This window comes from Somniosus microcephalus, chromosome 19 (genome assembly GCF_052327205.1).
Source record: "Somniosus microcephalus isolate GS21.2 chromosome 19, FLI_Smic_1.0, whole genome shotgun sequence".
NCBI classification, from domain to species: domain Eukaryota; kingdom Metazoa; phylum Chordata; class Chondrichthyes; order Squaliformes; family Somniosidae; genus Somniosus; species Somniosus microcephalus.
The window spans coordinates 26,595,544-26,611,742 of record NC_141005.1 but is presented as its reverse complement, the minus strand read 5'-3'; the positions used below and the strand labels follow the sequence as shown (position 1 = coordinate 26,611,742).

The following is a 16,199-nucleotide window of genomic DNA, read 5'->3' as shown; positions in this document are numbered from 1 at the left end:
TCAAATCAAATCAACTTTTATTGTCATTGTTAGTGCACAAGTGCAGTACAACGAAATGTAGGCTTGCGGCTCCCGAGTGTGTACATTTGGATTAAGACATTTAAACATTCAACATACATTTGGCTTGTAGTATATTAACATAAATATGACCATAATAAAGTGCATTGGCAGATGTGCAGGCTTTAGAGTTTATTGTGGAGTTCAGTAGGATGACAGCCCTGGGAAAGAAGCTGTTCCTAAATCTGGTCGTACGGGTGCGAATGCATCTGTAGCGTCTCCCAGATGGTAGGAGGGTGAACAGACTGTGGCTGGGGTGGGTAGGGTCTTTGATGATGGACCGTGACCTCCGTAGACAGCGTTTCTGGTATATGTGCTCTATGGTCGGTAGCCGGGTGCCGGTAATGCGTTGGGCAGTTTTGACTACCCACTGCAGGGCTTTCAGGTCATAGTAGCTACAGCTGCCATACCATACTGTGATACAGTTTGTCAGGATGCTCTCTATAGTGCAGCGGTAAAAGTTAGAGAGGATCAGGGGTGACAGATTACATCCCTTCAGCCTCCTTAAGAAATATAGGCGCTGCTGGGCCTTCTTCACCAGAGAGGAGGTGTTGAGGGACCAGGAGAGGTCTTCCATGATGTGGACTCCGAGGAACTTAAAGCTGTCCAACCTTTCCACCACAGCCCCATTGATGTGGATGGGGGTGTGACTTCCGCCTTTGGACTTCCTGAAGTCCACAATGATTTCTTTTGTTTTCTTGGTGTTAAGGGCCAGGTTGTTATCGGCGCACCACTTCACGAGATGCTGGACCTCCTCCCTGTAGGCTGACTCATCGTTGTTGGTGATCTGGCCTACTACCGTGGTGTCATCCGCAAACTTGATGATGGTGTTGGAACCATTAACAGCCACACAGTCGTGGGTGAAGAGGGAGTAGAGGAGGGGGCTCAGCACACATCCTTGTGGGGCCCCCGTGTTCAGGGTCGGGGGGGGGGCGGGGGGAGGTGTGGTTACCTAATTTGACAGACTGGGGTCTGTTTGTTAGGAAGTCCAGGGTCCAGTTGCAGAGGGAAGTGTTCAGGCCTAGAGTTTGGAGTTTGGTGGCCAGCTTGTTGGGGACGATAGTGTTGAATGCTGAGCTGCAGTCTATAAACAGCATTCTGATGTAGGTCTCCTTACCATCTAGGTGATTCAGTGCCGAGTGTAGAGCAGTTGTGATTGCATCCTCCGTTGATCTGTTTGCACGATAGGCAAACTGGTGTTGGTCAAGGGAGGCAGGAACACTGGCTTTGATGTGGGCTAAGACCAGTCTCTCGAAACACTTCATTATGATGTGTGTGAGTGCGACAGGTCGATTGAGGCATGGGCCCAGGACACTGATGTTTTGATGCCTACACCAATATGGTGGGCGGCGCAACCTCCGCTTTGGAATGAGTGCACGCTTCCTGCCTGCCATCTTGGAAGCTTTGGTGCCCGCCTAGCACCTGGAAAAACAGGCATGGCGCCAACAAATTTCTAGGCCACCGTCTCAGCAAGCATCTTCCCAGCTTTGCCCATTTTATATTTGTGATATGAATCAATTTCAATGTTAATATGTAAAGGTTTATATATAGAATAATGGAGACACATATCTAGCAAGCACCGCTCAGTCATTCCAGTTCAGAGTGTCACCTTTATTTTAAAAAAAGAAGCAAGTCATTTCCTGCTGTTTTTCTCTGATGATGATATGTTTGCCTCGACCAAGAGCAGGAGCTGGAGATGCAAGAGCAGCTGCTAATCTACAGAAACTTCCCACAACAATCAGCCTCTCACTGACCTAGAGCTGTTCCATCAGGGAGTATCTGGGCGGTAGCCTGAAAGGGACAAGGCAGGTTCAATCTTAGCTCCATCTTAGCAGCGAAACATAATGGGGGCGATTTTCGGCAGCGCGTTCAGGCGCTAACGATCCTCCAAGTTCGGGTTCTTGAGTTGAAACACCGGTTTATCCTGCGTTTAACACAAGGTGCCATCTGGGTAAAGGAGTTGAAGTGTGCGCTTGGAACGGCCTCCAAGAGACTCGTTGAGGGGCTGATTGCCAATTAAAATGCCTGCTAGCACTCATTAAAGAGGCCGCATGGGATTTTGGTGGCTAGCACATGTCCTCTCTTTTCATTTGGGCTAGCACATGTCCTAATGCCCTCTCCTAACAGTGACCAGCTGTTTGGGAGTAAACACAGCGTTGATGTTGATTTCAAGTGCTACTTAAAGGGATAGTCACCATTTAAAAGGGATATTCACCAATTCATGTTCATTGCTGCTGGAGCTGTGAAGAGGACCTCAAACACATCGGGAGACTTTCTGGGACACTTTGTCAAGACTTCACCAGGAGAAAGGGAGTGCTTGGTCATGGGCATTTTGCTAAGGCTCCCCCTTTGGTCTTAATGAGGAATGGGAGGAAAATATGAGATTAGGCAGAGCAGCACCAGTTGCTGCAGGAGAGAGGGACAGGAGGTGTCCTTCCTCCCTGCGCATACAGAACATCCCTCCTCCTCTGGACCCCCTCCACCAGGACCTCCAGTGCCGTGTCGGAGAACCCGTGCGCCCTCTCCCTCGGTCCCTGAGCCGTCCTGCAATGTGCCAGTCAGAGCACTCCACACCTTCAGTGGAAGTGGGTGCGAGGAGCCCGCATAGACTGCTCCAGTAAAATTGCGTCTAATCAGCACTTGAGTGCGAAACCCGCAGGTGTCTGTTGAGCACCTCCAGGCAAGTTCAAATGATGGTAATCAGCACTCAGGGCCAAAATTGTGTGTTAAATCTCAAACAGGCTCGTCTTATTCGCACTGCACCCATTTAGCGCCTGTTTTCACCCTTTGGCCAAAATAACCCCCAATCAGTGTGCTGCAGACTCCGGGCTAGCTGAAAGCCATTCCATGAGAGACCAGCTGATAGAATAACAAGATATCTGGGAGTGAGTTGCAGGCTAGAACCTAATCAAGGGATTTGGATCTCTTTTTGTAAGACCAAAACAAAAAACAAGTTAAACAAGAAAACTGTAACTAAAAGTCTAGTAACCTTTTAAATAAAAATTCAACAATCAAATTAAAATTTGGTCACTTAAACCGATTATGCACTCCAGTCCCCGCGGCGCCCACCGGTCACGAAATTGCTCGAGCGTGCCGGCGGACACCGCGTGCTCCATCTCCAGGGCCACCCGGGCGCGAACATGGCTGCGGATCAAGGGATTTGGATGGTTTAAATAAAGAATAACAGACACCTGGGCGTGAGTAACAGGCTGGAGTCTGGTCGCGAGGTTAAGAAATTGTGATGGTCATCCAGAACTGATTTACAGGCTGGAATCTAATTGAGGGGTTTGAATGGTGTAGAAGTAGAATGATGGATAACTGGGAGTGACTGATAGGCTGGAGGCTAATAGAACGGGTTCAATGTTGATTTCTAATGGTCAGCTGACCCTTGAGATGCGATCCCACTAGTCATTCTAATATTCAGCGTATCTTTGGAACAGCTTCTACTCTGACCCAGTCTTTGTTCAGATTAACGGTGTTATAAATTTTTTTTTGAAATACATCATACAAAATGGGCTTGGTCCCTATACTGAACTCAAACCAGTTATTGGGTTCTTCAACTTCACAACGGAAGTCTGCCAGCTCCTTGTTGATCTCGGCTTCAATGCACTTGGCTAAAGCCTTCAGCTTGAAAAAGGCTCCCCATTTCTTCTTTATTAATTGTAGTTTCAGGACACTCTTGTAGATGAGCTTTCGTGGATTTCCGACTTGAATTTTTGCTCTTCGAAGCTGCGGGCAGACTGTGTGGCCAATTCTGTAAAAGGATGTCTTTGCCTCCCCGATCACATACATGTAAACCACCGCTTCATTCTGTTTCAGGAACTCGTTCGTATCCAAGTCAATTGCAGATGCTGCCACCTCATAGAGTAGGTTACCTTCACCGGCGCCAAAGTCAAACTCGTCAAAGTCGCTGAAGTTATCACTTGCATTGTTGCCCATTGTCTGCTCAGCTCCGCTCTGATTGTCTTAGTATCCGAGTGTCTGGCAGCCCTCGGCTCCTGAATCTGGTGAGAACATGAAAGTTACCATTTAAATCGAGTGCTCCCGGACTTTTATAGAATCAGAAAGTTTGTTACAGAATGAGGCCCTTCAGCCCATTATCTCAGTGCCATTTGTTGCTCCACGTCAGTTATCCACTGTAATCCCATTTCTCTCCTCCCCCTCCCCCAGAGCTTTTAATAATTTTTTCTTCAAATGTTGATCAAATTCACTCCTAAGTGCTAGTTCCTTCCACTGGTCAGTAGATGGCCCTGTAACTACAGGGCACCATGGGTATTGTTGTGGTGGCTACCTGGATCTGTAGGTAACGTGATAAATCTATAGTCGTTTGAGCAAAGTGACAATATCGCCCGTGTCAACTCCTGCTATTTCACTGCTGCTGGGCACTCCCTCAACAAGGCCAGAAATGTCTTCCGCTTCCACACACAGGTTACCTTTATGGTCTCTAATAGGCCCTACTCTTACTTTAGTTATCCTGTTGCTCTTAATGTATTTATAAAACATCTTTGGGTTTTCCTTGATTTTACTTGCCAATATTTTTTCATGTCCTTTCTTTGCTTTCCTAATTTCCTTTTTGATTTCACCCCTGCACTTTCTATACTCCTCTCGGCTTTCTGCAATATTGAGTCCTCGGTATCTGTCATAAGCTTCCCTTTTTTTCTTTATCCTACCCTGTATAACCCTTGACACCCAGGGGGCTCTAGATTTGTTAGTCCCACCCTTTTTCTTATTATTATTCGCTTATGGGATCTGGGCATTGTCGAAGTTTCGACTGTTCAATAAGACTGTGAAACAAAGTGATCGTCAAAGGCAGACTTTATTTAATTACTTGCTAGCAAGGGGAGCTTCACGTAGGCAAAGGCTATCGTGACTTCTCCGAATACATGGACAAAAACACCTCTTTTTATACACAAAGATCAAAACCTTTTATCACATGGTATGGTATTGAGACACAATTAATAACATTAAGAGATGAGTAAGGAATGTTTAAGGTCAACAAGAAGATGACTAAAGGGTCAGCAGAGCCTCAGTGTCTTAAGATAAGGTTAGTCAATAGATAATCAAAAGTCATGATGCAGGAATACCTTTAGATAAAGTTAATTAATTTTATACAATGGAGACGGTTTGTCTCTCACTTTGGTTCTGGACATTCATACGAATGTTTACAGTACATGTCCTTCGGTTATCATGCTTTTGTTCTACTAGGCTTATCTTGTTTACTGGAACTGCTTAGCCTGCAAGCTACAAAGGAGTCACATCCTCTTCCTTAAACCGCTTCCTAATATGGGCCTGCCCATTTCCCCTTATGTTATACTGTGTGAAGCCATTTTGGCCTGTTGAAACAGTTCCAGACTCCATTTTAATATAAGAGTATGTGTGCTTATTTTATACTAATTTTATGTGGATATATATTTCTATGCTGATGCACTTCTACAGCATCGCTGGCAAGGCCAGCATTTATTGCCCATCCCTAGTTGCCCTTGAGAAGGTGCTGGTGAGCCGCCACCTTGAACCGCTGCAGTCCGTGTGGTGAAGGTACTCCCACAGTGCTGTTAGGGAGGCAGCTCCAGGATTTTGACCCAGCAACGATGAAAGATCGGCGATATATTTCTAAGTCAGGATGGTGTGTGACTTGGAGGGGAACTTGGAGGTGGTGGTGTTCCCATGCGCCTGCTGCCCTTGACCTTCTAGGTGGAAGAGTTCGCGGGTTTGGGAGGTGCTGCCGAAGAAGCCTTGGCGAGTTGCTGCAGTGCATCTTGTAGATGGTACACACTGCAGCCACGGTATGCCAGTGGTGGAGGGAGTGAATGTTTAAAATGCTGGATGGGGTGCCAATCAAATGGGCTGCTTTGTCCTGGATGGTGTTGAGCTTCTTGAGTGTTGTTGCAGCTGCACTCATCCAGGCAAGTGGAGAGTATTCCATCACACTCCTTACTTGTGCTTTGTAGATGGTGCAAAGGCTTTGGGGAGTCAGGAGGTGAGACACTCGCCGCAGAATACCTAGCCTCTGACCTGCTCTTGTTGCCACAATATTTATGTGGCTGGTCCAGTTAAGTTTCTGGTTAATGGTGACCCCCCAGGATGTTAATGGTGGGGGATTCGGCAATGGTTATGCCATTGAATGTCAAGGGGAGGTGGTTAGACTCTCGCTTATTGGAGATAGTCATTGCCTGGCATTTCTGTGGCGCGAATGTTACCTGCCACTTATCAGCCCAAGCCTGAACGTTGTCCAGGTCTTGTTGCATGCAGGCATGGACTGCTTCATTATCTGAGGAGTTGTGAATGGCGCTGAACACTGTACAGTCATCAGTGAACATCCCCATTTCTGACATTATGTTGGAGGGAAGGACATTGATGAAGCAGCTGAAGATGGTTGGGCCTAGAACACAGCCCTGAGGAACTCCTGCAGCGATATCCTGGGGCTGTGATGATTGACCTTCAACCACCACAACCATCTTCCTTTGTGCTAGGTATGATTCCAGCCAGTGGAGTGTTTTCCCCCTGATTCCCATTGACTTCAGTTTTACTAGGGCTCCTTGATGCCACACTCAGTCAAATACTTCCTTGATTTCAAGGGCAGTCACTCTCACCTCACCTCTGGAATTCAGCTCCTTTGTCCATGTTTGGACCAAGGCTGTAATGAGGTCGGGAGCTGAGTGGTCTTGGCGGAACCCAAACTGGGCATCAGTGAGCAGGGTATTGGTGAGTAAGTGCCGCTTGATAGCACTGTCGATAACACCTTCCATCACTTTGCTGATGATTGCAAGTAGACTGATGGGGCGGTAATTGGCCGGGTTGGATTTGTCCTGTTTTTTGTGGACAGGACATACCTCGGCAGTTTTCCACCTTGTCGGATAGATGCCAGTGTGGTAGCTGTACTGCAACAGCTTGGCTAGAGGCGCGGCTAGTTCTGGAGCACAAGTCTTCAGCACGATAAGGGAACATACTTGCTCTGAAGCCTCACTATCTCCTCCTTGAATGCCTTCCACTGCTCTGACACTGATTTACCTTCAAGTTTCTGTCTCCAGTCCACTTTGGCTAAATCACCTCTCAGCTTAGTAAAATTAGCTTTTCCCCAATTGAGAATTTTTATTCCTTGTAAATTATGTCTCCGTTCGCACTGTCCTTCAGACACATGTTTGTGCACCTCTGTCGGTAGATTCTCCTGTGGAGGTATCAACAGGCTGGTGTATCCAGTGTCAGCTGTGGCTCAGTGGGTAGCACACTCACCTTTGAGTCAGAAGGTTGTGGGTTCAAGTCCCACTCCAGGGACTTGAGCACATAAAGCTAGGCTGACACTCCAGTGCAGTGCTGCACTGTCGGAGGTACTGTCTTTCAGATGAAACGTTAAACTGAAGCCCCGTCTGCTCTCCCAGGTGGATGTAAAAGATCCCATGGCACTATTTCGAAGAAGAGCAGGGAAGTTATCCCTGGTGTCCTGGCCAATATTTATCCCTCAACCAACATAACAAAAACAGATTATCACATTGCTGTATTGCTGTTTGTGGGAGCTTGCTGTGTGTTTCCCACATTACAGCAGTGACTCCACTTCATAAGTACTTCATTGGCTGTAAAGTGCTTTGAGATGGCTGGTGGTTGTGAAAGGCGCTATATAAATGCAAGTCTTCCTGCCTGACTTGTCTTTGCTGGCCCTGTCTCCTTCCTCAGATGTGGGGGATTCCCATGGGAAATCCGTTATGGAACTTTTGTAGCTAATGGTAAAAAAGGCAGCAGCACAATTGTTACAAAGGTTAAGTGACAACACAAAATGATTACATAGAAGATAGGAGCAGGAGTAGGCCATTCGGCCCCTCAAGCCTGTTCCACCATTTAATGAGATCATGGCTGATCATCCAAATTCAGTACCCTGTCCCTGCTTTCTCCCCATATACCTTGATCCCTTTAGCCTTAAGAAATATATCTAACTCCTTCTTGAATATATTTAATGAATTGGCCTCAACTGCCTTGTGTGGCAGAAAATTCCACAGGTTCACCACTCTCTCTGGGTGAAGAAATTCCTCCTCATCTCAGTCCTAAATGGCTTACCCCTTATCCTTAGACTGTGACCCCTGGTTCTGGACTCCCCCGCCATCGGGAACATCCTTCCTGCATCTAGTCTGTCCAGTCCTGTTAGAATTTTATAAGTTTCAATAAGATCCCCTCTCATTCTTCTAAACTCTAGCGAATATAAGCCTAATCGACCCAATCTCTCCTCATACGTCATTCCTGCCATCCCAGGTATCAGTCTGGTGAATCTTTGCTGCACTCCCCCCATGGCAAGAACATCCTTCCTCAGATAAGGTGACCAAAACTGCACACAATACTCAAGGTGTGGTCTCACCAAGGCCCTGTACAACTGCAGCAAGACATCCTTGCTCCTGTACTCGAATCCTCTCGCTATGAAGGCCAACATACCATTTGCCTTCTTAACCGCCTGCTGCACCTGCATGCTTACCCTCAGCGACTGGTGCACAAGGACACCCAGGTTTCATTGCACTTCCTCTTTTCCCAAGCTACTGCCATTCAGATAATAACCTGTCTTCCTGTTTTTGCCACCGAAGTGGATAACCTCACATTGATCCACATTGGGCAGATGCATGGCAAATGCAGTATAATCACCCAACTTGTCCAAATCATACTGGAGTTTCTCTGCATCCTCCTCACAGCACACACGGACACCCAGCTTTGTGTCGTCTGCAAACTTGGAGATATTATATCTAGTTCCCTCGTCTAGATCATTTATATATATATTGTGAATAGCTGGGGTCCTAGCACCGATCCCTGCGGTACCCCACTAGTCACTGCCTGCCACTTGGAAAAAGACAGGTGGTGAGCCAGGAGACAGCTAGACACCTCCATCACCTTTGCAAAATCAGGCATGATGAATAAGGCAAAGAGTTGGTAATACCCACTTAATGCCCAACGTTACCGATTGAAGATCTACCCTCAATTCTCAACCACGGACACACCTATCCAGCTCCCTGATCACTGATTCTCCAACTAGCATTTGTCTCTTCTCATGTTCACTAGACCCCTATATAGTACCATGACCCATGGGACCATCATTTGCATCATCTCGACCATCCACTTCGTTCAGAAACAACAGCTAGATCTTTATGTAGCTCTTCCCAGAGAAGGAATTGGCTAGTTTCACCCCTCATGGGTTCCTGCCATGGCTTTCTGTCTCCTGGCTCACCTTCTGTCTTTTTTTTCTTCTTTCCTTTAAAGCCATAGAATGGTTACAGCACAGAAGGCTATTCAGCCCATCTAGCCAGTACTGACCCTCTGCAAGATCACCTCAGCTAGACCCACTCGCCCGCCCTTTCCCCATAGCCCTGCAAATTTCTTTGCTTCAGATACTTATCCAACTCCCTTTTGAAAGCTGTGATTGAAGAGTTTATTTCTAGAGGGATAGAATTGAAAAGTAGGGAAGTTATGCTAAACCTGTATCAAACCTTGGTTAGACTACACTTAGAGTACTGCATACAGTTCTGGTCGCCATATTATAACAATGATATAGAGGCACTGGAGAGGGTGCAGAGAAGATTTATAAGGATGATACCAGAAATGTGAGGGTATACATATCAGGAAAGCATGAACAGGCTGTGTCTCTTTTCTCTTGAAAAATGGCTGAGAGATGACCTAATAGACGTCTATAAAATTATAAAAGGTTTTACATAACATAAGAAGTAGGAGCAGGAGTAGGCCATACGGCCCCTCGGGCCTGCTCCGCCATTCAATAGGATCATGGCTGATCCGAACCTAGACTCACGTCCACTTCCCTGCCCGCTCCCCGTAACCCCTAATTCCCTTATCAACTAGGAAACTGTCTATCTCCATTTTAAATTTATTTAATGTTGCAGCTTCCACAACTCTCTGAGGTAGCAAATTCCATAGATTTACTACCCTCTGAGTGAAGAAGTTTCTCCTCATCTCAGTTTTGAAAGGGCAGCCCCTTATTCTAAGATTATGCCCCCTAGTTCTAGTCTCACCCATCAGTGGAAATATCCTCCCCGCATCCACCCAATCAAGCCCCCTCACAATCTTATATGTTTCGATAAGATCGCCTCTCATTCTTCTGAACTCCAATGAGTAGAGGCCTAACCTACTCAACCTTTCCTCATAAGTCAACCCCCTCATCTCCGGAATCAACCGAGTGAACCTTCTCTGAACTGCCTCGAGAGCAAGTATATCTTTTCTTAAATATGGAAACCAAAACTGTATGCAATATTCCAGGTGTGGCCTCACCAGTACCCTGTATAACTGAAGCAAGACTTCCCTGCTTTTATACTCCATCCCCCTTGCAATAAAAGCCAAGATTCCATTGGCCTTCCTGATCACCTGCTGTACCTGCATACTAACCTTCTGTGTTTCATGCACCAGGACCCCCAGATCCCTTTGTACTGTAGCACTTTGCAGTTTCTCTCCATTTAGATAATAACTTGCTCTTTGATTTTTTCTGCCAAAGTACATAACCTCACACTTTCCAACATTATATTCCATCTGCCAAATTTCTGCCCACTCACTTAGCCTGTCTATGTCATTTTGCAGGTTTTTTATGTCCTCCTCCCTCACTGCTTTCCCTCCCATCTTTGTATCGTCGGCAAACTTGGATATGTTGCACCTGGTCCCCGCCTCCAAATCGTTAATATAGATTGTAAAGAGTTGGGGTCCCAGCACTGACCCCTGTGGAACACCACTAGTCACTGATTGCCAACCCGAGAATGAACCATTTATCCCAACTCTCTGTTTTCTGTTAGATAGCCAATCTTCCACCCATGCCAGTATATTACCCCCAATCCCGTGATTTTTTATCTTGTGCAGTAATCTTTTGTGTGGCACCTTGTCAAATGCCTTTTGGAAGTCCAAATACACCACATCCACTGGTTCCCCTTTAGCCACCCTGTTTGTTACATCCTCAAAGAATTCGAGCAAATTTGTCAAACATGACTTCCCCTTCGTAAAACCATGCTGACTCTGTCCGATTAAATTATGCTTATCCAAATGTCCTGTTACTGCTTCCTTAATAATGGACTCCAACATTTTACCAACCACAGATGTTAGGCTAACTGGTCTATAGTTTCCAGCCTTTTGTCTACCTCCTTTTTTAAATAAGGGCGTTACATTAGCAGTTTTAGAGTGGATACAGAGAATGTTTCCACTTGTGGGGAAGAGCATAAATAGAGGTCATCAATATAAGATAGTCACCAAAAACTCCAATAGGGAATTCAGAAGAAACTTATTTACCCAAAGAGTGGTTAGAATGTGGAACTCGCTACCACAGGGAGTGGTTGAAGCAAATAGTATAGATGCATTTAAGGGGAGGCTGGACAAACATATGAGGGAGAAGGGAATAGAGGGTTATGCTGATAGATTTAGATGCGGAAAGATGGGAGGAGGCTCGAGTGGAGCACAAACACCAGCATGGACTGGTTGAGCCGAATGGCCTGTTTCTGTGCCATATATCCTATGTAATGTAATCTGCCTCCACCACCCTTTCAGGCAGTGCATTCCAGATCTTAACCACTTGCTGCGTAAAAAGTTTTTACTTACGTCGCCGTTGATTCTTTTGCCAATCACCTTAAATCTGTGTCGTCTGGTTCTCGACCCTTCTGCCAATGGGAACAGTTTCTCTCTATCTACTCTGTCCAGGCCCCTCATGATTTTGAACACCTCTATCAAATCTCCTCTCAATCTTCTCTGCTCCAAGGAGAACAACCCCAGCTTCTCCAGTCTATCAATGTAACTGAAGTCCCTCATTCCTGGAATCATTCTCGTAAATCTTTTCTGCACCCTCTCTAAGGCCTTCACATCCTTCCTAAAGTGCGGTGCCCAGAATTGGACACAATACTCCAGTTGGGGCCGAACCAGTGTTTTATACAGGTTCATCATAACTTCCACACTTTTGTACTCTATACCTCTATTCATGAAGCCCAGGATCCCGTAAGATGTGGAAAAGAGCAGCTTTTGTTTTTGGTCCAGTGAAATCTGCAGAAACTCCCTGGGGTCTGCTCCCTCATTCTTGTTTATCACTGCAAGAGGGCTGGTAGATAAATGCTGTCTCATGGGGAGATTCTCCAGGAGCTCAGAGGGGTTTAGGCCCCTTCTGTTTAGGTGTCTCACCTGCTCTATGCTTTCTATCTCTCTGACTACATTGGGTCTTATACTAATGGGGAGAGCAGGCTAGCTTTTCAAAATAAGTGCCACATGAGCTGTGAATGTGTTATACAGTAGCTCTCTGCGTTAGGTTGATTTCCAATGCGATCATAAACATTATTGATGAGTACATTTTTTACGGCAGCAATAAGTGTGCAACAATTGGACTCGGCACTCCGATATAGAGCGGGCAAAATCAACCAGGGAAATGTGACCTTCATTGGAAAATGCGAATGCCAGCTGAGTTCAGGGTTGATTAGGCTGCCGACCTTCACCACCCAGCCTGTGGCCAGCTGGTAAAGATGCTGCGGATGTGGAACTGCCCACTGGTAAGTGTCGGTGGGTTCAGCAGCGGAGGAAAGGAAGAAATTGGAACAAAAACTGGGAGGGGCAACAGGCCAGAAACAGGAAGGCAGCAGATAGGCAAGCTGAAGATGACTACGCTAATTTACCAAAACAGCTTATGGAGTCCACTGGCATCTGTACTGGTGGCATGGGCGATATATTTCAGAAACTATTAGATAATTGGAAATAAACAAAAACAACCATCAAGAAGCATTATTTGGTGCTTCAGCTCACATTTGCCAGTAGAACCAAGATATGCAATCATCCTTGTGAAAGTGTGACTTGTTACTGAAATTCAGAACCACCTATTTTACACTCTAGAATATTGAGAGTCTACAAAAACACAGAATAAACTCACCGTCCTTGCTGGAAGCACAAGTCCAGGTGAATCTGGGGAATAGTCGATCTGCAGAATCTTAGCGGATTCACTTTTCTGCGCAGTTTGTAATTTTTCTTTTCACACAGAGTCTCTCGGTTTTGGATAAAGTAGGTGAGTAGAACCACCACTGCTTCAACTCCTCTGCATCTTGTTCCTTCTCTTCTGATTTTCTCCCTGTTAAACAGTCCTCTCTCTGACTGTAATTATTTTTCTCCCTTTGGCCCTCTGCACTACTGACGCTATCTCGCTGTGTGTCTGGCAGTCCTCGCCTCTCCTCCTCTCTTTTCCTGTTATTTCTAAACATCTGATCCCTGGCAGTCTCTGATTGGCTATCCCAATCTGCTCTGTTGTCGTGATAATCCAATGAAATCAAAGCTAAATATTAATTTCTGTAAAAATCCTCTCAGTGTATGAGACAATATACCAGAGAGAATAGTCCATCACTAATTTCAATTTGATTCTAGTTAACTTTTTAAAATCTTTTCCTTTGCCAACACTTAAAGACTGCTGTAGTACTGACAGGCATACACATTATAGGATTTTGTGCTGAGTATTCTATTTGGCACCGTTTGACAGGTGGACGAGTGGTTTGTGTACACTTCCCAATTTGTTGTATATTTACTGTATTTGCTGGTGGCAAAGGGTTTCAACAAGGACATTTACCTCATGGGAGGGAGTTTGAAAGGATGAAGGATGTTATTGTATGAGTTGTATTGTTTTTCCGCTGTCCTTTCGGTCTAGTCCCTGGGGCCTCCTTTCTGATCAGGAAAACAGGGCATCACCTGAGCAGCACCTCAACCCAGGAGATCACACCTGCTCCCAGCTCTGTTTCTGCAGCCAAGTGTGAAACAGTTACAGTCCTGTATCTCTGTTGTAGATTACTTTATATGTATGTCTCTTGTCTTTGTTCCTAGGTTTTATTTTCCTCTTCTAATTTTCCCTCCGAATTTGTCCCTTTACTTAAGAACATAAGAACATAAGAAATAGGAGCAGGAATTGGCCATTTGGCCCTTCGAGCCATTTAACAAGATCATGGCTGATCTTGTACCTCATCTCCACTTTCCTGCACTATCCCCATACCCCTTGATTCCCTTAATATTCAAAAATCTATCGATCTCTGTCTTGAATATACTCAACGACTGAGCCTCCACAGCCCTCTGGGGTAGAGAATTCCAAAGATTCACCACCCTCTGAGTGAAGAAATTTCTCCTCATCTCAGTCCTAAATGGCCGACCGCTTATTCTGAGACTGTGGCCCCTGGTTCTAGACTCCCCAGCCAGGGGAAACATCCTCCCTGCATCTACCCTTCTCCAGAATGCAGTTTTTTTACACAGGCAGGGGTGGGGTGGGGGGAGGTACAGATCCACATTGTCCAGCAGTGTTCTACTGCACCACCCAAGTGACCATTTGATATGGTTGACTGCTAGGAGAGGGAGTTAGTCAAATCCTACCCTTCCCAGACATCCATACACATGCACTTTCTACCAGGCATTGCTGGACGGTGGAACGCTGATATTTAAAACTTCCTAACCCAAGGGGTGCTGAGACACAATGTAGAGCACTATCAGTTAGTTTAGCACAGTCCAGGAATCGAACCAGTGACTAATCTGGTCTGTATGGCTCAGTTCCACACTGTGTAATGTATTTCCAATAGAGCCATCAGAACAAGCTGTTGCTGAATGTGTTAAATTGGGAAGCCCTTCCTCATGAGTTCAATAAACCCATTAATCTATCACTGCAATATTCCACTTGTGATACACACATCCGAGTGTTAGCACTTGGAAAAAATTGTTCAGAACAATTTTTGACGGTTGTTAAATTATAACATTTTTATTCAGAGTTTTTTGCACAGGACAAACCATGGCAATGCTGCTATGATGGTGAGGCATCGGGTTCTGCTCCTGTGAATGGTGCCCTTTCATTCTCCTGATAGCAGTGCTCGGAGGGTCACCATACTGTATGGGGTCAATTAGAAATGTGAGCACATGGCGAGCTCAGTGGACAATGATGTACGTGTGCACTGATTTGGTTTTCACCGCTTTTAAGCAATGGCGCCCAGTACTGCGCACTAACACAAAGGGGTCATTAGAGGAGAGCGTTTGATGAAATGGACATTCTATTATTCAAACTCTGTTTTATGTACCGTTCATACATATTGGGTGTCCCCTCGCCCAGTTACCCCAAAATACAACCACGGAGTCAAACCTCCCCTATCCAACAAACATGGAATTCTCCAAACTGCAGTCCCTCCACTCCCCTCCTCTGGCGCACATGTCATTTTTCAGGAAAGTTGAAACCCCCTGGAGAAGACTTTTCCTTACAGACTTTTTGTGTGTACATTTTGTGCTGTTTAAGGTGAGGGGTATCAGTGCTGTGAAACGGAACATTTTTCATTTCAGCATCAAGCACTCCTAAGTCAGGTATAGAATGGGTTAGAATGGAGAGTATAGCACCCTCTATTGTACCTCTGCAATGTTCCTCAAAACACCCAGTATTGCACTCGTGTGACATTTCACCTTGTCCACCCCAGCTAATCTTCAGCCTCTGAGCAACATTGCCAATTTAGGGCGAACTGCACTCTGAACTATCGTCAGTCTTGGATAACTGGACCCAACCTATTTCACAGAGGTGGCCTGAGCAGGGACACTAGGGTCTGTGGCCTGAAGGGCATTAGTTCATTTGCCTTGTTTTAACTTTATAATATTTCTGGGTTGTTTCACCACCGCCCCCTCGCTCCCTCCCTCCCACCCGCCTCCCCCATCTTCCCCGCCCTCCCTCCTCCCCCTCTCCTCCCCCTCCCCCTCCTCCCTCCTCCCCCCCGATCCCCCCTCCTCCCGATCCCCCTCCTCTCTCCCTCCCCTCCCTCCCTCGCCCTCTCCCCTCTCTCCCCTTCCTCCCCTCCTCCCCACCACTCCCCCTTCCCCCTCCCTCTTCTCCTTCCTCCACCCCTCACCCTCCCTCCACCCCTCACCCTCCCTCCTCCACCCCTCACCCATCCCCCTCCCTCCTCCACCCCTCACCTCCCTCTCCCCTCACCCCTCCTCCACCCCTCACCCTCCCTCCCTCACCCCTCCCTCCCTCACCCCTCCCTCCCTCCCTCACCCCTCCCTCCTCCTCCTCACCTCAGCCCTCCCCTCACCCCTCCTTCCTCCACCCCTCCCTCCTCCTCCCCTCACCCCTCCTCCCTCACCCCTCCCTCCTCCACTCCTCCCTCCTCCTCCCCTCACCCCTCCAACCTCCACCCCTCTCTCCTCCACCCCTC

General features: G+C 46.6%; 1 protein-coding gene across 1 annotated transcript; it reads right to left on the bottom strand.

Annotated features, from left to right (window-relative positions):
• LOC147104258 (uncharacterized) lies at positions 1–13,201 on the bottom strand. Its single transcript, XM_085961445.1, has 2 exons — positions 12,917–13,201; positions 1–4,061 (listed from the first exon to the last, which is right to left on the bottom strand). Exon 2 carries the CDS (start codon positions 3,994–3,996, stop codon positions 3,478–3,480), a length of 519 nt encoding a protein of 172 aa, XP_085817571.1. The 5' UTR covers positions 3,997–4,061; positions 12,917–13,201; the 3' UTR covers positions 1–3,477.
• Between the last annotated feature and the right edge of the window lie 2,998 nt (positions 13,202–16,199).